Source organism: Magnolia sinica, chromosome 4 (assembly GCF_029962835.1).
Source record: "Magnolia sinica isolate HGM2019 chromosome 4, MsV1, whole genome shotgun sequence".
Lineage (NCBI taxonomy): Eukaryota > Viridiplantae > Streptophyta > Magnoliopsida > Magnoliales > Magnoliaceae > Magnolia > Magnolia sinica.
Genome location: NC_080576.1, coordinates 87,606,960 through 87,630,910, shown reverse-complemented (window position 1 = coordinate 87,630,910; position 23,951 = coordinate 87,606,960). Strand labels below are relative to the sequence as shown.

Here is a 23,951-nt window from a genome sequence, read left to right as displayed (position 1 = left end):
AACCATTGACATGAGGGCCTCATCATGGATGAGGATTAAGGAGGCATCAGAAATCTCTTAATTTTAAGATCCCAACACATTGAAAGTCCTATAAATACATGGTTAATAAATGGAAGAATGACCAAATATCAGAGGTATATGTGTTAGACAAGTTCACATGCCTTGTATACATTGTATAGCTAGTATACCTTGTATAGTTCGTCTCCATAGGTAGAGGATTCTGATTTTGTTATTTTCCTTGTATAAATGACTGTAATCTCTATATATTCAAGCCCTTTGGGTTGTCTCAAATACAGAAAATCTTTCAGCTCCTCTCTGTTTTTTCACTGTTTTCATGGTATCAGAGCTTCACTGATCCAAAACCAGCACCACCTGTCAGATCCGACCATCCCTGCATCCGGCCCCCATCCCTGCTGCGTCCGGCCACCATCCATGCTCGTCCGATCGCCCCTGCGTCGTCCGGCCACTCCTACTGCGTTGTCCGACCATCACTGCGTCGTCCAACCACACAGGGTCGTCCGACCACCCCTACAGCGTCGTCCGACCACCCCTAAAGCGTCGCCCTTGCTCGTCCGACCACCCCTATTGCACGCCCCTCTGCTCTCTGCTCTGTTGTTGCCGAACTTCGTTCCAGATCCAACAACCCATGTTGTTGTTCCAGATCTAGATTTTCCAGATCTGGCGACCCCTGTTGCTGTTGCTATTACGCTAGTTCCAGAAACTGCAATCCCTTGGGTATCTCCTGCTGTTAGGTACATCTAAAACCTTCTTCTGCTGCGACTCTTTGCGTGCTTTACATTACTTCAGATCAATGGACAAGGACTCATCACGTACAGAGGCCCCACGTTGTAGTTTTGATGGTACCAACTATTTTCTATGGGCCATCCATTTTCAGAACTTCCTCAAGAGTCATGGTTTGTGGGGACTAATTGATGGATCTGTTAATATCTCCACTTCCACAGATGCCGACAAATTAGCTGATTGGGAAATGAACAATGGATGGATTATTACCTGAATTCTCGATTCACTCGATCGGTCTATTGTTGTTGGCCTCACACCTCATCGCACTGCTAAGGCAATGTGGGAGCATCTCCAGACAATTTATCAACAGAGTAATGCGGCCCAGTTATACCGCCTGGAACAGGATCTCGTTAACCTTACTCAGGATGACGACAGTATTCAATCATTTTACTCTAAAATTGTGACAATTTGGACAGAGATGGCTATGATGGATCCAACATTTCCTCATGACTTTAAGATATTCCAAACTATGCGCGAGAGTGCGCAAGTTCGACAATTTCTTATGAAGCTGCGTCCGGAATTTGAGCATTGTTGGGCTGCTCTCTTGAACCGTAGCCCTACTCCATTGAATTCGGTTATTAATGATTTATTGGCTGAAGAACAACGACTGAAAGTTCTCTCTCCTTCCTCAACTCCGGGATCATCTAATATAGTGCTTGCTGTATCCACCACTACAACCCGTGGTTCCACTCCTTTGACTTGTCGCGGCTGCAACAAGGTAGGTCATGTCGTCGCTCAATGCAAAGAATGGTGCGCTTATTGTCGACGGACTGGTCATGATATTCAGGATTGCCGTGCACGTGCCTATGCATCTTCTTTCGGCCATGGCCGTGGTCGTGCTCTTTCTGCTACTGTTGCCACTATTTCTTCCGAGTCGTCTGTTAGTGATACGGCATCTGCTGTTTCTGTTGAAGGTCTTTTATCACCTTTGACTCCTGTGATGCTCCAGCAAATCGTTCAGGCCCTTTCTGCGGCCAGTATGTCAGGTGTATCCCCATCTTCTACATGGTTCTTCGATTCGAGTGCTTCCAATCATATGACTAGTGTTGTATCCCATCTTCGTGACATTTGTCCCTACACCGGATATCTGGCTATTTCTACTGCGGATGGCACTAGACTACCCATTCAGTCCGTTGGATCATTGACTTTCTCTCCTTCTGCCCATCACCAGTTCACCCTTCGTGATGTGTTTCATGTCCCTAACCTCTCCAATTTAATTTTAGTTGGTCAACTCACATCCAATAACTGCTTAGTCATATTTCTTCTCAACTATTGTTTTGTGCAGGATCTAGCAACGAGGAATGTACTTGAGATAGGTAGGCGGCATGGTCGTCTGTACGTGCTAGACTTTGATCCATCTGTCACTCCGGCTCGTTGTTTCTTTTCTCCATCTTCATCAAATATTTGTTCGGCAAATAAATTGTGGAAACTGTGGCACTTTCGCCTGGGTCATCCACATTCCGATCGGTTAATTCAGTTATTTTCTTCTGGCATGTTAGGGAACGTTTCTCTTAATAAAAAAGATTTGGATTATTCTTGTTCATCTTGTTGTCTTTCAAAAAGTAAGTGTATTCCTTTTCCAAGTACTACAAAATCATCTTCTATGTTTGAACCAGTGTTCATAATATCGATACTATCGGCCGATATTATCGTTATTAATGGTCGGCGATACAAAACCCCTAAGATTTCCCTCAGAAATACAAAAAAATACGGAATCCTGTGTATCGTGCGATATATCGCACAAATATCATAAAATATCATGCGATATTGCCGATATCGATGATATATCGGCATTTATCATGACTTTTCCCTTGATTGCGTACACAATATCGTCGGAATATCTTCATAACCACCTACGATTCCAGAAATTCGAAAAATAAAAATAAATAATAAATAGGAAAAAATCTCTTACCTCAAATCTGCCTGAAGGGGTGGCCTTCGACTAGATTAGGTGGGCCAATCGTCGACAATGGCGGCCGGTTAAGCTTAAAACCTTTTTTTTTTTCCTTCTCGATAGAATCGCCTTGAAAGAAATCAAATTTTCGTCGAGGTTTTTGGGATTTGGGTAGGGATTTTGAAAAAAGAAAGAAAGAATAGCTAAATTTTTGGGATTTTGAATGGATTTGAAATCGCAGGCGGGTTGCGCCTTTAACGGAGAAGAAGAGTCGGTTTCTTCATTCGAGTAAATCAGATTGCGTACTGAGTTACGCAATTCGCTCCTATGGTACTGAGTAAATTCTGCTGGGCCCACTGTGAATTCACGTGGTTTATCCACACCGTCCATCCGTTTTTGCACATCATTTTAGGGGTTGAGCCCAAAATTTAAGTATATCAAAAGCTCAAGTAGACCATACCAAAGGAAATAGTGGAGGTATTGATTTCCACCGTTGAAACCTTTTTAAGGACCTAGTGATGTTTATTTGTCATCCAAACTGTTCATAAGATCAAACAGACGTGGATGAATGGAAAACACAAATTTCATCTTGATCTAAAACTTATGTGGGCCCCCAAGAAATTTTCAATGGTAGAATTCAATTCACACTGTTTCAGGTGGTGTGGTCCACTTGAGCTTTGGATATGATTAATTTTTGGTCTAAAGCTCTAAAATTATATGATAAAATGGATGGACGGAGTTGATAAAATGCATGAATGACGGTGGGCCCCATAAAGTTTACTCAGTAAGCAATACGCTTCCAATTCTGGAGCAAATTACCACTGTGAACCCACCTTTTATCCCGCGTCTTTTATGAAGGATCCAAAACTTCCCAACTTAAGACCTATCACATACAGATAGAGCATTTGAGGACGAAAATACCCCTGCTTTTCAAAATGATTTTTCGTTTCTGTGGACCTATGGCTACGGATTATAACCGTAGCCATATGGGTGAACTAACCGTAGGGCCCACCTCTATAGATATATTATACATCCATGCCATCCATATGTTCTTCCATATTATTTTAGGATATGATCCAAATAATGAAGGTGATAAAAGTTTCAAGTAGACCACACCACTATAAAAAGTGATCATTGAACTTCCACTACTAAAAGCTTCCTAGTGTCCACAATAATGTTTATTGAACATCCAACCTATTAATAAGGTCATACAGATCTGGATGGAAAGAAAATGCAATATCAACTTGATCTAAAACTTTTATGGCCCATAAAAGGTTTTAAATGGTTATTAAGAACTATTTCCTATGGTGTGGCCCTACCATTAAAAACTTCCTAAGGCCCACTGTTTCTTGTGGTGTTGTCCACCTAAGAATTGGAACTGCTTCATTTTTGGGCCCGTGTCCTAAAATGAATTGGCAAGAAGGATGGACAGTGTAGATATATCACACACACATTGAGGTGTGTCCCACATAATAATAATTGTGTCTAATGGTTTTCTTTTAATAAGTGTCCACTAATTAGATATTAGAAATTTTTTGCCCTAATAATAATTGTGTTTTTATACATCTCTTGATACATTTATAAATATTATGCATTTTATTTTAATATAGTTGCCTTAGTTCAATCAGACAACGCTTGGCTTAGGATCTTATACAAAAGAAACCTATTGTGTGCAAATTTTTTTTTGCAATGTTATGATTTAAAACTGTGTATTAAGATCTTTTTTGACAATCCCTGAAGTTTCATTGAAAAATTCAACCATTTTCCCAATGTTTCCCCATGTTTCCCAAAAAGTGCGATAAATTATGCGATACAAACGATATATCCCGTGCGATAACCGATACGTATCTGTATCCCAAGGGTGCGATATATAGCGTGATACCGATATTTCGAACGCTGGTTTGAATTAGTGCATACAGATGTCTAGGGTCCTTCACCAATTATATCTCTCTGGGTTACGATAGTATATTATATTCATTGATGATTTCACACGTTACACCTGGATTTGCTTTCTGCACTCGAAGTCATAGGTTTTTGAAAAATTCAAGATATTTCACTCTATGGTGGAGACTCAATTTTGGGTTCCAGTTCAAACTCTCCGCTCTGACTCAAGGGGGGAATATCTCTCAACAGATTTTCGTACATTTCTTCAGGGTCATGGGATTATTCATCAGACCACCTGTTTTAATACTCCACAAAAGAATGGGGTGGCTAAACGAAAAAATCGTCATATTGTTGAAACTGCCAACACCCTGATGACAGCTATGAGTGTTCCTCGTTCTTTCTGGGCGGAAGCAATGTGACATTCAGTCTACTTGATTAACCGGATGCCAACCAACGTTCTGAATAGTAAATCTCCATACTTAGTTCTCACCAGCTTACCTCCTGCATATCCCACATTTCGTGTTTTTGGTTGTCTGTTATGTTCACCTGGTTTCATGTGAGCGTAACGAACTATCTCCAAAATCGATCAAATGTATGTACTTTGGGATTTGGAGAAACTCAAAAGGGTTTTCGATGTTATGATCCGGTTTTTCGTCGTATTCAGGTTTCACAACATGTTATTTTTCTTGAACATATTGCCTTTCATTCATCTCTTCCTCCTCCGCACGCCCCAAAATCTCCTGGTCTAACCACCTTTCCTGATATTCATTTTGCCTCGAGTACTCTCCCTCGTCCGTTGCAGGTTTACTCGCGTCGACCACGTACAGATCCACCACCTATTACTCAACCCGAACCTACTGTACCTGTTGCAGATCCTGCACCTACCTCGATACGTTGTTCTGCTCGTGTACATCGAGAGCCTAATCGCTTGATATGCTCTATGTCTACCATGAATGCTACTCTGGATACTGTCTCTATTCTTACTTCATACATTCAGGCAGCCACTCATGATTGTTGGAAGAAGGCTATGGCAAAAAAACTTGCGGCATTGGATGATAATCATACATGGGACATTGTCACTCGACCCACTGACCAACAACTAATTGGTAACAAATAGATTTATTTTGTCAAGCTCAAGTCTGATGGATCATTGGATCGATACAAGGCTCGGCTTGTCGCTCAGAGATATGAAAAGGAATACAGAATTGATTATGATGAGACATTCGCTCCCGTGACCAAGATGAAAACTGTTCGTACTCTTCTGGCAATATCTTCCGTTCGCTCTTGGCCACTTGCTCAGATGGATGTGAAAAATACTTTTCTTCATGGAGACCTCCAAGAAACAGTATATTTGAAACCTCCTCCTGGCTCTTTAATCCCTGACAATAAGGTATGTCGCCTAAAGAAAGCCCTGTATGGCCTCAAACAGGCACCTCGGGCATGGTTCCAACGCTTTCACGATGTTGTTACAAGTGCTGGCTTTACTCAAAGTAGTCATGACCCATCCTTATTTTTGCGCACCACTACTCGCGGAATTGTCATTGTTCTCATCTATGTTGATGACCTACTTCTGACTGGTAGCGATGCTACTGGTATCTTGGCTTTAAAGGAAGTTTTGCAATCATCCTTTAAGATGAAAGACCTCAGCCATCTAACATACTTTCTTGGGCTTGAAATTTCACGTTCTAAACGTGGGATCCTGGTCAGCCAGCGTAAATATACCAAGGATCTTCTCGCCTTGGCATCATTGACGGATCAGAAGACGGTTCAGACTCCCTTAGAACTTAACATTCAATATGACCATGACGATGGTGATCTCCTTGCGTAGCCCGACTTATACCGCCGTTTAGTTGGGAGTCTGGTTTACTTAACTATGACTCGCCCTGATATTGCTTACGCTGTCCAAGTCGTCAGTCAGTTTGTTTCTGCTCCTCGGACTCTTCATATGACTGCTGTGTTGCGCATCCTACGGTACCTACGTGGAACTCTAGATCGATCACTGTTCTCCTCCACAACGACTTTGGACCTTCATGCTTATTCGGATGCTGATTGGGCCGGTTGCGCTCTCACTCAAAGAACTACCACTGGCTACTGTGTTTTTCTCGGCACTTTTCTCATCTCTTGGAAGTGTATCGGGCAATGTCCGCTGCGTGCAGTGAGCTTGTCTGCTTACGTGGACTTTTTTCTGACTTGGGCATTTATCTACAGAATCTTACTCCACTCCATGTCGATAATCTAAGTGCCATTCAGATTGCCTCTAACTTGGTTGTTCATGAACAGACGAAGCATATTGAAGTTGACTGTCACTTAATCCGCGAGAAATTTCAGTCTGGGCTCATTTCTCTTCCATATGTCGCATCCCATGATCAGATTGCCGACATTCTCACCAAGTCCCTCACTTCTGCACGTCACTCATTTCTAGTTGGCAAACTATTACTTGTCGATGACCGGCATTAGTTTGAGGGGGGATGTTAGACAGGTTCACATGCCTTGTATGCCTTGTACACCTTGTATAGCTAGTATACCTTGTATAGTTCGTTTCCATAGGTAGAGGATTCTGATTTTATTATTTTCCTTGTATAGATGACTGTAATCTCTATACATTCAACCCCTTTGGGTTGTCTCAAATACAGAAAATCTTTCAGCTTCTCTCTGTTTTTTCACTGTTTTCAATATGATCTTCCATTCTGGGTGATTTGTAGCTAACCCCTTATACATGGTGACGCCCACAATATCAACAGTTTGAACTATCAAACTGTGAACCCACATTTCAGAAAATCCTAATCATTGGCAAACTGTATATTTGATGGCGAAGAGAACCCTTTTAACTCCTCATCCTGTTAGCTTGAACAAAGCAGCTCTCAGCGGAAGATTTCAGAAGAAAGTATTGATAATTCGAACAAAGACTCAAGTAATTAAAATCAAGAGATTGTAGATAACAATTGCACATTTGAAGTGAGACTCTGGATGATGAGATGCCTTCAAGACCATATGAAAATCAGCATGGAGGGCAAGGCACTTGTAGTCTCCCTCGTGGGAGCACAATCATGAGTAACAACCATCATAAATATAAAAGATACCTGAGATATCAATCCCAATATTGCCAAGTGTAGCTAGTCATGCACCACACTACCACCAAGCCAATGCCACACAACTCTTGAAACACAATACTCTGGAACAGCACTCCTAATGCCTAGAAATAGAGGAAAGATGACGACACGTCTGCAAATGAATGATGCTGTCCCATGCACATCTGATGACTCCAGCTCCACAACTAATGATACTCAAAGTACAATAAAGGTGGTCCACAATATGCATTGAATACCAGCCTAAGTGTTGAGTCTCTGTTCTTTGACTGTGTAAAATAATCATTAGAGAGGTTTGAGGAAAACTAGATCTAGGGTTTTCTTCCCTTCTTTAATACTTGGATATTGTGATGACATGCAAGAGAAGAAAAATCCTTACCAAAGAAGGTGATAAAATCCCGCATATGATTCGCTTTGCAAATTAAAAGAGTAACCTCCAAGTGATCAGGGGACTAGTTTAAATAACAATCCACACATAATACCAAAATACCCTCATAACGAGGATGGGGATCAAGAAATAGTAGTCTGTACGATTTTTCTGATATTCATTTTTTGATGGCTATGAAGAAACTTTTTTTTTTTTCTTTTTGGGTTAGCTTGTCAGTACACACACTCCATGTTAGCCACCCCCACTAGGGATCGATACCAAGACCTCAAGTGTTGAAACAAGGCATCTCCGCTTAGTCTGCCAGTTGAGCTATGGATCTGGGTGTAGCTACGAAGAAACTTGTTGCTTGTAATCAATCTCTGTGATAGACTATTAGATAGCACTTGATTGTAACCAACCTCTGCAGTAGTCTATTACATTGCACCTATGGGAGTTTTGTGCTCTCATTGCCAGTCCCAAGCCAAGATAAAGGTGGACGCGTCAGTTGGCAGCCGGTGTCAAACTTTTGCCATAATATGACATCCCAAACTCATGCTAGGGCGTAAATTATGGCCCTTGATAGAGTGGCGTTGCAGAAAAGGATTCATGTATTGCAGAAAAAGAATTCATGTAGCCAACCCCGGTTAGTTGGGATAAGCCTTTGATGATAATGATGATTTTTTGGCAGCTCTGAACATGTTTCTTCTTGACATCCAAGGTTCACGGTGATGTGATTTAAACTTTCAAAGTTTCAAAATAATGAGCCTACAAAGAAAGAGAAGTCCTCCTTTTTTTTTTGGATCGCAACAAATACAGTCGATGTTTTTTTTGAACAAAAAAACAAATCCAGTCGATTTTTCATCTGACAAGTCAGAATCCAAGAATTACATTTCGGGCTTCAACCCCTGTTCTTTCCAATTATCATTTGGAAGGTCTGTTGGAATTCCAAAGATCGTAAAATAGGATGCAATCTTGGAAGCAAATGGACTACTAATGGAGATATTCTGTTTTTATCTGCTAACCATAGAGTAGAAGTTGCATTTCATGTGAAGAAGAATCAGTCTCCATGCAAAGGATTCACCAAAAAGAGAGATTGTCTTATAGCTTTGTTCCAAGGGGAATATGTGATCCTTAAGTGTTGTTTTGCTCTCTTCGCATTCAGCTTTTGCATATTTATATGTATCTGTGAATTTAGTACTTGTAACCTATTCAGGAGATGTTTGGGTTTTCTTCCTCAATAATTAGGCCTTCTGAACTTTTACAGGATTGGCCGCCTATACTGTCCTTTATTGAGCAAGCTGTTAGGCACTTCTGGAGACGAATTCCATCTCACTTTTTGCAAGGTTGAATATACATGGAAGTGTAGCCCAGCAGGATGAATACTTCTCTATTTTCGCAGAAATTCCTTTTTAAAGCACAATTACTAGCTAGTTTTTATTTTTTATTTTTTCCTTTTTCTTTTTGCCTTTAATGCAGGAGAACCCCATGATCGTAAAAATGGTGTACCGGCAAAAGGTGAAATGTGGAAGGAGGATGAAAACCCTGCATCTCTGTTTCAAGGTCACAGATGCTCTGATCTTTCAAGAGTTTATTTATACAAATTTGACACATATTAATCAAATGCAATTCCAGGGCTAGATATTTCATTCTTAACCTTCTTAGATCCTTCAGACAAGAATTTCTTTACGTTATTCAGTTTAATGTTTTCTCGCAGATTCTAGTTTAGCATGCAATGTGAGGGGCAGTTTTTTTTTTTTTTTAATCAAGTTACTAATATTTCGGAGATTGTTTGCTGCCAGATCCATTCAGTGCTGATTTGTCCAGGAACTCAGATATTAATAAAAAGAAAGGCAAGATCCAACATCATCAAACATCTGTGAATCTTAACCCATCTACCAGTTCCTTAAAGATGTCATCCCCAGAGGTTGACTTGTTTTCCCATCTAAAGAGCAGTAAAAGGCCATCTAGAAAATCACACATGATGTCATCACCAGAGGTTGACTTGTTCTCCCATCAAAAGAACTGTAAAAGATCATCTAGAGAATCACATGCAAATGCTGCGGAGCATAAAGAATGCCAAAGGAAGGCTGGATTTATTCATCAGACTGAGTACTCTTTCCAAGACACAACTCCTGCAGCATGGGATGTTTATGGTACCAAATGTAGTCAAATGGTTGCTCCAATAAGTAGCATTCCTCTTACAGGTGACATTGATTTTTTCCCTGTGGAAGATCATTTCTTGTCAGAGGGATACGTGATGAGACATGCTACTGAGGATAATGAAGAAGATGACATTTTAGGTTCGAGATGGAGGAATGGGTCTCTGGAAGTTGATGGAAACTTGAGGGAGGGATCAACAGGGAGCATAGTGACAATCAATCAATTTGACTACAAAGATGATGCAGGAAATGTTCCATTTCCTTTTCACCAATCCAAGAGGATAAAAAAGGATTTAATTGGAAACTCGCAATCAGCATTGTTCTCTAATGACAGGGGTTTTGAAATCAACTTTGATGACTTCAGGACCGAGAAACAACAGCTTTCTGCTGCTGATACTATTGATGCTGTGGAAACTCATCACAGTAACAGTATTTCAGACTTCTTTACAAAGAATCCGTGGCAGGACAAATTAGCAGCTTCTCACCTTTCTCGCGTCATGAGAAAATGCCAGAGAAGTACAGAGTTAAATGTACAGTCAAGTGATTTCACAGATTCTCGTGCTTGTGATATACCATGCTTTGCTGAGGAAAATGACCTTCGGAAAAGTTTACTTGCAGAAGTTGGGGAAAGAGGCTCTGATTGTCAGTCTACAAACTCTGAATGGTGTTTTCTATCTTCATCTTCTGGCCCTGATACTTCTCTTTGGAAGGTTGAAGATTTTTCAGACGGATATGCCATTAAAGGGAATTTTACGTCTCGAAAAACTGTTAGGTCTGGACATTTTAGGGACCCTGAAATGAAAGATAATTTCTTCAGTCATTACACTCTGCCGAATAGTCCCAATGAAGAGGATCACCCCACCTCAAGTTGTATCAAAACCGAATTAGATTATAAGAAATGCTTCAGTCATGGGAGGAATGTGCATAAATTTCTGCGCAACGGATGCCACTCAGATGACATCATCTTTAGAGAAGTTGGCTCTTCTGACGAGTTAAATAATGAAAAAGATTGGTTATGTATGGACTTGTCTAACACGCACACAATGAATAATTATGCCATAACTTCATGCTGCATTCTCTCACCTAACTACGGTAAGATGGGCAAGAGTCAGAGGGATAAACTGGAAATCCAAAATGGTGGAGAGTTTCACATTCCCAAGGTAAGATCAAGGAGAAGTTGTTCGGCTCCACCATTTTATAAAGGCAAGAGCAAGTTCTCCCTCTTGTATAACCATTTAAACACTGCACCTGGAAGAGAACCTAATGCACAATTGTTCCACGATGCCCCTACTTTACCAGGTTTCCTTCAGCATCAACAATCCTTTATTCAATTTCATTATTATTCATTTTCATTAAGGGTGTTTTTGGCTTTGAGGGTAAACTAGGTGAAACATTCAGTTTACGTCAACAAGACGTTTACACTTGCTTGGAAAGCGGAGGATGCCGTGGCAAACTGTTTGCCTTTGCCTTTCCCACCTCAGCAAGGGAGTAAAACCTTTTTCCAAAAATCGTGATGGCAACCATACTTTGCCTCTAATGTGTCCTTTTTAAATTGAAAAGTTGGAGGGAGAAGAGGTTTCCCTTTGTGGGATTGCAATCAAACAGTGGTAAATACAAAAGGAAAGCATTAGCCAGGACTTTTCTTTCGCAAAACAAACAAGCGCAAAGGATTTCCTTCCCCTAGCACTGATTACAGTTTATGAGCTTTTTATGTAACAATTTTGCTTTCCCTTGCATTCCCCTAGCTTACCCCAACCCAAACATGCCCTAAATAATAGTGCCGGTTACTTGACTCTACTGCTTGTGTTGATGCTCTGCAGTGACTGTTTGTGAGTTTAAGGATTCATTACAGCCTTGTCTCAAGCCAAATCTAGCGGACAATTCTCGCACATGCCCCAGGTATAACATTTGTTTAAAGCTTTTATCTAGAATCATGGATCAAACATGGCAAAGCTTTCAGTATACTTAACCCAATCTTATATTCAGAACAAGCTTGGAGGAGAAGTCATACAATACAGACAACCTGACCCGGATGCAAGGAAGCAAAGGATTCGATAAATCTCAAAGCATTGAGCTTTACAAAACCAATGCACTTGAAGGTAAATGATGATGGAAACATATCAAGGACCTAAACACATATATCAAAATTAGCTATTAAGCCATCTGATCTCCAAAAATGCAGACACCTGTATGAGATCTGAGGCATTCATCTGATGGACCCTATCCTCTATGGGCCATACCCAAAAATTTGCCTTAGGCTGACACTTTCGTTTTCCCTTCATCCTAGTGGAACCACAGGTAACAAAACGGCATATAACAAAAAAAGGGTACGGGAAATGTTCATGTTTAATTCAGTCTCAATCATTAAAATCATAACCCAATCAATTGAGGACAGCTACATGAATCCTGCTCCACCATTCCAATCTATCAAAGGCCCTACCTTCAGTTAGACATAGGTCATCTAGTCTTTTCTAACTACCTCTATCTATGTCCTTCTTGGCCTTCCCCTGGCCCTTTTAGAGCCTTAAACTTGTACCACAGCAACCGTGCATTGTTGTGGCGCATCGCTTCTGGGGGACACCCTAGCCAACCCTTGCCCATTTCTCACTACTCCTGGGTTCCAATGCAACATGTTGCTTACAGACAATGCCCTAGCATGATTTTGGAATGTCATATTGCTCGATTTATGATGAAAATTATGGCAGGAGTTTAATGGCTGCTGCCAACCTGATACAATCCTCCTTTATTGGGCTAGGGAGTAGGGACTAGCAACGAGAGAACAAAACTCCCACAAGCGCAATTTGATAGACTTTTATTTAGGCTAATTACAATCAAGCGCTACCTAATAGTCTATTACATAGATTGATTAGAATTTACAATCAACAAGTTGATCACAATCAATGACTCTCTCAATCATTAAAAATATGGTAAAAAAATTTGTCAAAAAAAAAAAAAAAAAAAGCACTAAAAATCCGGAGAATGAACAGTTTAGGTTAATACGGTCTGGACTAAAAAAAAAAAAAAAACAGAGTGAAAATAATGACTATATATGTGCATATAAAATGAAAAACTTTTAATTAAAATAATTAAAAATTTGTTTGAATAATAATGTATGTCAATAGTCGAATGGTTTTCCTTGCCTCTCTCAAATCCTTTCTTTTCAAGTAATCCGCATATAAATCAGTTTGTCTCTACTCTACTAAAAAAATTCACCTTCTACTCAATTTTATCAATGGGTGGCAACCACCAATGTCTATTTTCTAAATTGCCTGCCAATATTTTTTTATTTTTTTAATAAAACATGCTTTATTGAAAAAAGAGAAGTATTAAATTCCGTTTACCGAATAAAAAATGAGTTTCTTTGCCTTTCTTCTGAAATACACCAAGTTTTAAACATTTTATCGATGATACGAGGTTTTATAGAGCTTTTTTGCTGCACGAGCTCCCTACAGCTAGTGATGGGAAATTCATGTACCTCTAGGAACACATTGTCAAAGGAGGAAATTTTGATACTCTGCTAGAGTATGGTGATCCTAGCCATTAGTTTGAGTTTTTTTTTTTTTGTGTGTGTGTGTGTGTGTGTGTGTGTGTGTGTATTGAATGTCATATGTTGGACATTTTCTAGCCATAGATTTGTAGTCTGGAAAATCCCCCTATGTTACATGGCTAGGATCATGTAAGTTATGCTACTTTGGGGGTACTGACCAATGTTACCTCGATCGCCATGCAATCCACATTACATGTTTGTGTTCTGGATTTCTTTTTTCTACCAAAACAAAATTGTTGTCCTATGCTCTTATTGTTGATTAAGTAGTTTAAATTTATATTTAGACTGGATATGCATACTTTGATTTATGCAATAGAAGGCATATGATATAATACTTTGCATGAGATTCATCATTTCATGTATAAATGAAGATATCATTTTTTATGTATTACTATATTGTGTATACTTAGTATTATGCAATGGAGCATCCCATGTGATCCTACCTTAATGTACCACATATTAGAGGAAGTAGTTTAGCATGAACCCATTCCCCATACCACATACATTGGTTCAGACATCCACAGTGAGCCCAGCAAATGATCTGTCCAAATTTGATACATTTGTGTCACATGTATGGAGATAGAAGCACAACTTAGGTAATGGCGAATTTCCTTCTGCGTGGATTTTCTTTTTTTTACTTTGGAAAACATCATAGTGCTGATGTGGTACTATCCCACCCTTGCAGAATTTCTCTCCTCTGATCTGGAAAATTCAAAAGTTACTCTGACCAAGTGGCGCGATGGTGGCCCACATCCTACAGTTGAGTGCATCAGCAATGTTCAATTGTGCCATAGCTATAAGCAAATTATAATATCATAAGAGGGCATTGCATAAATTTTGGTGGTTTCATTAATGTGATTAATAGTTTATCCATTTTTTAGGATGGTGATAAATCAAGTAACTTGGCTGGTCATGAGGATGGAATACTTGACATTTCTTCTGGGCTTTTGCACCTTTCTGGTGGTTCCTTACAACCCGAATCCATCCATAAAGATTGCCTTCAAAGTGCGAAGGTTCTTCTACAGCTCGATAAAAAATTTATTCCTGTTGTGGCTGGTGGTATACTTGCTATTATTGATCAGGTCTGTGCATCAGGTCATTATATACTTGATAAAAGTTGTTAGCCTCTTCTTCGCATGTTTTTTCTTGTGCTTTATTCTAATGTTACAAATAGCGCTCGTAGCATAGTGGTAGCATAGCGTAAATCCCCTGTAGCGTACGCTATAGCTACATAGCGTGTAGCATTTGTAGTGTACAGTACAATGTTCTTTTTTTATGTTTTTTGCTTCTTTTTTTTCCTTTGTTAAAAATGGTGTAAAACTCACATCACATCATAAAAAACTTAAAATGCAAAGTTAAAATCAAACCTTTCTTTTTTAACTTTCACTTAAAATGGTGGTGATCCATTGTTAAAGTTGGTGTGAAACTCATTCATTAAAAAACCTTTAAAACTAAACTTAAAAGAAAAAGGGTTTTTGTATTGATGACATCTATATTGTACTTAATACTCTTTTAAGTCTTAATCTATGGGATTTTTATTTCTTTTTCATACCTGTGAGTTATGACTTTTAGTTTAATTAAGACTATTAATTAAAGTGGTTTGCTTAGAAAGTTGTTGATGTGATAATTGTTTGATTTGGTTTATAACTTTATATATCTAGATTGGCTTTTGATAAGCGATAATTAATAACTTTTTTGAACATGCTTATACTTGAAAAATGAATCATTTTAGGCATTTTTCTTAATATTTATCATGTTTTCCCTATCTTTAAATTAAAAAATAGAATTATCATGTAGCTCACACTACACAACACACTACCGCTATTTAAAACACTGTTTATTCCTGTATGGTAACTGGAAGCACTCTGATCTGGAAGATCTGACGTTGGGTCTGAAACAAGAGTTTAGTGACTTCGTATATCAACATATGTGATCTAGGATTTCAGCCTAGTATTCAACTGTAAATCTGAATGGGAAGCCAAGACATTATTTTGAGTGGATGTCTTAGAGGCAACCATGCACTGCCAGTCTCTCATCAGCACCCTCAATTTGTCAAGCTACTTGACCAATTGATTTCTTCCGTTGCTGTTATTGCACTGCCAAATTTTCGACTTTCCACTTGATATACATGAAGCCGTGGGAAGAGAAGCCAAACAGGATCATATGTATCATTCCATTGACCCTCATGAGATTGACAGTTTATTCTTGAATATGGATGGCAATTGATCCCATTGTCTTAATATTCAATTTCATATATTCTGGTGAACACAACTGATGTCAATCAGTCTTTTTGTTTCAGTCCTACAATGTAAAATGGATGTTACTGCATCTTGCCATCCTTTTATGTGGGTTGAGCACATAGTCCTCCCACCCTGGGTCTTGTTGGTGACTCTGGATTATTTTTTCTGTGTAGGATGTTGACTAGGTAGTTCTGTATTTTTTATGGGACCATGCATGGTGGCCAACAACTTCCCCACATAATTAACCTGTGTTCAACTGGCTTACTAATTTATAGTTTTCGAGGGTTGGATTTAGTGGGCAACTTCAAGCTCATTTTTGTTTTAGTTCTTCTGGATGCTGAGATATATCTTGCTATTTGTTAGTATCCGGTTACTCATTGGTACATATCTACAAAAGTGGAATCTTCGAGAATCCTAAGGTACAACCCTCAGATAAACTTTATTCCTTTTTCTTACAAATACCAAAAGATTTCAATAAAAATCACAAAACACACCCAATATCTATCAAGCTGGTGGACGTGAAGACCCAACAAATTGAGAAACCCATTTCATTCATCCTTAGCTTTCGTGTTAGTTCATGGTTATTAGCACAGAATCATAATGGGTCCTGTAGAGCAAGGTTTTGATTTTCTTTTCACCATCTTTAGGTCCTGTGCGAGCACAGCATTCATAATCATTCTAATCTATTGAAGGCTTTCCTAATAAATTTACTTTCAAGTCCTTTAATGGTGAAATCTCAACTCTGTATGAGCATGCATCAAATGTATGGACAGTAAGGAGTTTCTTAAACACATTCAATGATACAATCTTGTTACGAATTGGCCATAATTGCACACTAACATGGGGACCTGTTTTACAGCATGCTGCTGATGAACGAATACGTCTGGAAGAACTGCGGCGAAAGGTCATCCATGGTTTACCCATTTGAACCTGTTATAGTTTCATGCATTGCTTGTGGCTCATATAGTTGGTCCAAAATCTTAGGTATTATCTGGTGAAGGGAAGACAGTTGTGCATCTAGATTCTGAACAGGAATTGGTATGTTAACATTTTTTGCAATTGTAAACTCCAAATTCTATTTTTGGGTTAATGACAGCTCTAAACTTTGTTTAAATTTCTGAAGTAGTCATCTAAGCTTTTGACTTTAACCTTTTGTTTCAAATTTTGAAATCAGATTCTACCTGAGATTGGGTTCCAGTTACTGCAGACCTATGCTGAGCAGATAAGGAATTGGGGTTGGATCTGCAATATTCATTCTCAGGGCTTAGGGTCCTTTTCAAAGTTAACTTCCATGTTATCTACGCTTCACCCTGCCATGCTGCTTCATATTTAATATATAATTTATTAAGTATATTGGTTACATTTCAACTTCAGCATATTCATTCTCTTCTTCTTCTTCTTCTTAGTCATCTATCAAATTAATCAAACTGATTTTTGTCTTTTGTGCAGGAATTTGAACCTTCTGCATAGGCAGCCATTTATTGCAACTCTTGCTGCTGTAAGAACTAGTCATTTTTCCTTATATGTTGGTTTAACTAACAGCCGTCATTACATGGATAAAATCATCTCTAAATTGTTCTTTTATCATCTCATTTCTCATTAATGTGTAATTTGATATCCAAACCGTTTATTGCAACTCTTGCTGCTGTAAGAGATAGTCATTTTTTCTTATATGTTGGTTTGACTGCCAGCTAATTACATGGATAAAATGATTTCTGAATTATTATTATATTTTTAATCATTTCATTAATGTTTGGTTAGATATCCAAAGTTTCAAGATTTACATCAGTGTTTGACTTGACCATGACAAGAACTAAGTCTGCTTCCCGAGTTGGCTTAAGCTGTCTTTTTTCTTTTGAGAGTAAGCCAAAAAAAAAAAAAATTACAAATAGGGAAATAGGAAAGGTGGGGGAAATTTATAAGATAATTGGAAATGTTATTGACTTTTTTTATAGACCAATAGTTTCAATAAATTCAGCCTCAAGTTGCTGGTATGGAGGTTACGTAAACTTGGTATCTTCCCCATCCATTATGGACTTACGGATGATTTGTTTCTGTGTGACTTGGATGTTATGGGATCACACCATACAACTCGGCTGATACAAATAAATATTGGTCTAGTTATGTTGGGTCAGCATGAGTTGTCTATTGTATTTTTTATACATCCTTCATATGGGTTAGCAAATAGTTGGGAGTTTGTTGTGTTTCTTAGACATCCTTGGTGTGGTGAGCAAATAGTCGATACCTTGCAGTGGAGGTCATGTTTAGAGCAGCTTTATATATTTAAAGAATGTGAGTGTGTGCGTCACGTATCTTTTTTAGTTGCAGTGCACCATATTGTATTTAGAGCAAAGTTGATATAAATAAGAGTTCTATGAGAGCAGAAGGCTCCCACCACCTCTCTTTCCTTTCCTCCACTTTTTCCTTACCTTTTCTTCTTTCTCCATTCCCATGGATTTAAACATAGTATCTTCACTAAGGTCCTTACCATTGAAGTCGGACGACATATTCTTAGCAACCTAGGCATGATTGATATATATGCCTCAGCTTGTGGGGGAATATAGCTATTTCTGGACTGTGAGCCTTTCTGGACTGTGGAGCATGGCATCATCTATATAAATAAGAAGGGACTGGATGCCCAACCCTAGTTAGAGTTTTTTCTCTCCCAATGGCTTTTTACTCTCTAATAGGTTGCATCATTATTACTCTCTAATAGGTTGCACCATGAAATAATGAACAAGGAACAATGGGAAATGTCAATTGAGGATTACTTTGCAAGTATGCTAGAGTATGAAGAAGTGGACAAAACAAAGAATTTTCAAATTCTTGGCTAGGTTACGTTTTAATTTTGTGTTGCAAAAGGTGCATGTATTGGGAAGAGATTCATGTACCTTCCTTAGAATCAATTTATAATAAAATCATAAGAGAAGCTAGTCGGTGAGCTGCTACTATTAGAAACTATTTCAATCTTTCTGAGAGATTTGCTCAAGCTACGTACTCTAAATCATTCAGGGGTAGTGGTTCTAGAAAAGGAGAGAGTCGTCCCCTTTCCCTTCTACAAACAAGCATAGACTTTGATGTACTGATTAAGAAAGCACGGACATCTTAGGGAACAATGTTGGTATTTAAATCCTCACCTGAGTCTGAAGGCAAGGAATGTTGTCGCCAACTCTGCTCATATTTAGGAGCAAGATTCTATTATTCTATCTTCAAGCGATTCTATGATAGAGTCGGTATTCGCGGTATCGGTCTTGATGAGTGTATGACACCATCAATGTTTTAAATATCGACGATAGTGGCCGATATATCCCATGATATATCTTGTATCCCACCTATGCAATACGAAACGCACAGGTAGTGCCAATGTATCCCACATGTTCGATCCTGTGAGCATTTTCAATTTTCAATCCCTTTTTTGGTTGAAATTATACTAAATAGGTGTCAAGTGGTTACAAATCTATTGGTTCTTTATGTTTTGTATGAAAAATCATGGAGTTGGAGTTTTGATTTTGATATCCATTACTTCATCTTTTTTTAAAATTTTCCTTCAATCTGCTGCCAATTGAGACTAATTTCGAAGTATTTAGGAGTATTTGATGAAATGATCATCATATAGACTCTAATTTCGAAATTTGAGTGTAGGTGGTCTGATTTGGGGAAAATTCAAAATTTTCCCAATTTCTCCCAAATTGCTTGTAATGTTGCACTCCAAACATGAAGTCAAGCATATACGAAGGCTGATCTACTGATTTGTTAAGTCCTTGTCAATTTTCAGAAAATGAAAATCATTTTTAATTAAAAATTATTAAAATATTAATATTTTTTCAAAATTTTCCTTCAACCAGCTGTCAATTGAGACTAATTTCGAAGTATTTAATGAAATTATTATCACATACACTTTAAATGTTATGCATTCAATTTGAATATAGTTGCATTTGTTCAATCAGACAATGCATAACTTAGGACCCTATGCAAAGGAAACCGATTGTGTGCACTTCTTTTTTGAGATGTTATGATTTGAAAGTGTGTATTAAGGTCTTTTTTAATAGTTCCTGAAGTTCCATTGAAAAATTCAACCATTTTCCCTGTGTTTCCCAAAAGTGTGATAAATTACCCGATACAAACGATATATCCTTTGCGATAACCAGTACGTATTTGTATCCCAAGGATGCGATACATAACGCAATACCGATATTTCGAACACTGGACACCGTTGGAAAGTAGAAACCTATCAATGTTGCAAAGAAAATTTTGCATGCATCAGGGAGTGTATTGCCATGTGAGGGAAACGTTGGGAAAATGATGGCCTTTGTCAATGAAACTACAGGAGATGTTAAAAGATACGTGTTAAACTCTTAGAAATCAAAACATTACAAAAAGACAAGTATGCATAATAAGTTTACATTATCTATGGTCTTGAATTATGTATTATCTGACAAAAGTGGTGTATTTATATCCAAATTGAGTTCATATCATCTAATAAATATCCCACAACTAACTCAAATTAAACCATCCAAATTACAGGTCCCAATTTAGATGTATGATGAATGGAACGTTATGCTTATTTAATTATTTGACTATCACATTGGTTGACATTTATTGGAAGGTTAAAAATTAAAAATTTCCAATACTCCTGTTTCAACAAACAAGCAACCAAAGATTAAGCCATCCAAATGAAAACTATTAAACAATTCCTATCCTCACAGGTGGAATTGATATCCAACCATCTAGACCATCCAAATTGTTAAGCTCATCATGGACGGAGCATAAAATAAAACTGATCAAGTAATCCTAACCAACCAATGGCAATTAAATGGATGGTTAAAAGTAGAATAGTGAGTGGCATGAATTTAAATGGACAAATCAGAAGATTAATATTATCCTTGTAGTCAATCTTTTGGGTTATGCTCCATCAACAGTTGGGTCATTGATTTTGATGGTCTCAATTGTTGTACAATTATGCCATTTGTACAATTGAAGAGTCACCCCTTTTTTTATAGGGTGCTAAATTAACATGGAAGTTGCTTGTAAATTAGAAAAAATAGTGGGCACAAGAACCAGCCGTCGTAGCATCATCACAGAGATAAAGGCCAGAGACCCCCTTCTCGGTTGTTTGGGGTGAATTGGCACACCTACCCAACCAGTCTATGCAGAGCTAGGAGGCACAGCATGGGACCCACTTATATAGCATGTGTCACTAAATCAAGTTAGCCTTTAATCTTGTGACAAAGTGTGATGAATGATACACAAGCGCTTAAAAATCACTTGAAAAACTTGCACACATGGCATACAAGTAAATTCGAATTAGATTGTCTAAGCATGTATCGCAATTTAGATGCTCCATAACCCAAAAAATTATGCTTATTTCATTATCTGACCATCAGATCAATGGCCATTTACTGCGTAGTGAAGAGTGAAAAATATCCAAATATCCTATTTCAACAAACAAGTGTCCATGCAGTTAGGATCGCTCGAACAATCTTATTTTGGGACTATGAGTGCAAAAATGGGTTACACAACTTGATCGGTTTACTTTTGAGTTAGTATGTGCCATGTGTACAATTTCCAAGTATCGGAGTATCAAGAGCCTTATGCTGTCTATCATCTCCCATTTCTTGACAAGTACATACACATTGCAGAGCCTTTTGAAGCTCTTTTATTTTGAAATGAGAAAGAAAGAAAAGGAAAGAAAGAGGAAAAAAAGAAGAAAAGAGAGACGTTTCGAAGGAGGGGGAGAAGAAAGAAAAAGGAATGGAGGAGATCTTGACAAATACAACATTCTCCTCCTTTCGAAAAACGGGTTTTAGTGTTCTTTTTTTTTCAAAAAATTTTCAGCATGTTTGGATGGTATTGGCATTGTCCGAGTATTGTAGATGCGTATTGCATGTATTGACGATTCAAGGGAACTTTATAAAGGGCTTATGACAATACATTGTGATATATTGACAAGAAGATCTATTTATAGGAGTATGGGTTTCCAAGTTAAAGCACCAATATGGTGCTCCACACCCCTACAAACTTAAGCATGTGCTACATCATCAAAAGTTTGTGATCTTGCGTACGCATGTGCCCAAATTGATCCAAATCTTTCACTATCCGTGGTGTCCATACTAGGCCCTAAATCCCATGCGAGCACAAGTGGTGGACCACTAAGAGATCCATCCATCGGATTTCCATCAAGTTAAATCGAAACACTTTCACAATAAAATTAAAAGATGTAATAGCTGAAAACATTTGAGATAACTAGCCACCTCAAAAAGTGTGTTGAGGGCCTTGAGGCCACAACACTAGGACCATGGAATCCTTTCATGACCTCAGGTCTAAGCATTAATCAGAGGTAGCACATGATCAAGTCAATCCAATCGGAGCATGATGGGCTTTTCAATTTGTAGACTTGATGGTCTTTGTGTCCAACCAAACCCGATACAGGTGCTAGCACATGATCTAGTCAACCCATTGTTGGTTCTTCATCACACAGGATAACTACTAAACTAATCCTAGGTTGCCCAAACCCGATGAGTGGTCATGGAATTTAGGGAACTCGGGAACCATGTCGTTGTCATAACTCTCCTTTAGCCTTGATGGCCTTTGTGTTGACTTCATTCTTTCCCCACGAACCCATGAGAGAGATTTTGTAAGAAACCCCTGTAACCTACTAAACATATTTAATGCACAAATTCCGCACATAACACTAAGTGGTTATAGATAAATAGGATCCATCAACATATGTACCATTGGCTTTGCAGGGCACACATATGTAACAAAATTAAAATGAAGATTGGCTTTTAGAAATTACAATTGTGCCTTGAGGTTTAAGGAGGAATTCAAGCCAAGCTAAGTCTTGTAAGCTATGCCATTCCAGGGTCAATCAAAGCATGTGTTATTTGGTCTTCTTATGATGATTCAAGCTTAGCTAGCTTTTGGTTGTTATTTTAAATCAAGGTATGGTAACCAATCTCTTATGTGCAAATACTGAATATTCAATTTCCGCTTCTCTTGCAACACTCAACTTTCCAAACAGGATGTTGTGTTTCCTTTCTGTTCATTATTTCTAAAATCATCAACCTGGACAGGTAAAATATTGTAAAAATAACTCATAGCAAGTTCTAGACATTTGTACTACCAGTGGACCGTGATGATCTCGCTTGTGGTTTCTCATTATTATTAGGCTGAAATGTTTTAGAATAGAGTTTAGGTACATGGGCTTAGCTTATGTAATAACTTTAGTATGGAGGGATTTTTGTACGTTTGCTTTTCTTATGAAAGCCCGAATAAAATCTTTGATCGTTTGGGGGCTGGTTTACACAAATGTAGTTGTATCCCGTTAAGTGTACTTGAGGCCGACTTATGCATACAACGAATCATGATGATTCAAGGAGGCCAGATTTGAAGACCAAGTGTGCATGCGTGCGTCTCTCTCTCTCTCTCTCTCTCTCTCTCTCTCTCTCTCTCTCTCTCTCTCTCTCTCTGATTCGTTGATTCAAGGAGGCCAGATTTGAAGACCAAGGGTGCATGTGTGCGTCTCTCTCTCTCTCTCTCTGATTCGTTGATTCAAGGAGGCCAGATTTGAAGACCAAGTGTGCATGCGTGCGTCTCTCTCTCTCTCTCTCTCTCTCTCTCTCTCTCTCTCTCTCTCTCTCTCTCTCTCTCTCTCTCTCTCTCAACTATGACCATATCTGAAGATCAACTATGTAGAAGTGGTGAATGAATGTGAACCATTTTTTGTATTTGTTATCAATCCGTTCATGCGTGGTGGTGATCATTGATTTATGCGCTCTTAAAGCAAGTGTTGGGTAAGTTTAAATTCAAGCTCTTCCCTGTGTGTTTGATTTCTTCTCTCCTGAACATGGATGTCCAGGATGACACCAAGAATAGTCTTCTATCTCCATCTGAGTCAATGAATCTTCAAATTACATCAACCCAACTTAATAGTATGAATTGTTTACATTGGGCCACATCAGTGGAAGTATTTC

The 23,951-nt window shown here is 38.5% G+C and overlaps 1 protein-coding gene across 13 annotated transcripts in view; it reads left to right on the top strand.

Moving 5' to 3' along the window:
- Positions 1-23,951, top strand: part of LOC131243333 (DNA mismatch repair protein MLH3) — a 136,446-nt gene that overhangs the window by 87,062 nt on the left and 25,433 nt on the right. For 8 of the 13 annotated variants that reach the window (XR_009170025.1, XM_058242614.1, XM_058242609.1 and 5 more), the window contains 11 exons: positions 9,297-9,375; positions 9,509-9,592; positions 9,832-11,490; positions 12,012-12,090; positions 12,178-12,290; positions 14,424-14,497; positions 14,620-14,820; positions 16,838-16,882; positions 16,963-17,016; positions 17,153-17,259; positions 17,428-17,476. Coding sequence is in view for 11 of the 13 variants with exons in the window: in XM_058242614.1 (XP_058098597.1) it covers positions 9,297-9,375; positions 9,509-9,592; positions 9,832-11,490; positions 12,012-12,090; positions 12,178-12,290; positions 14,424-14,497; positions 14,620-14,820; positions 16,838-16,882; positions 16,963-17,016; positions 17,153-17,259; positions 17,428-17,476 (2,544 nt within the window). In the remaining 2 variants the exon portion in view is untranslated. Of the gene's footprint in view, positions 1-9,296; positions 9,376-9,508; positions 9,593-9,831; positions 11,491-12,011; positions 12,091-12,177; positions 12,291-14,423; positions 14,498-14,619; positions 14,821-16,837; positions 16,883-16,962; positions 17,017-17,152; positions 17,260-17,427; positions 17,477-23,951 lie in introns of those variants that run through there. The other 5 variants (XM_058242612.1, XR_009170026.1, XM_058242620.1 and 2 more) reach the window with 5 other exon arrangements.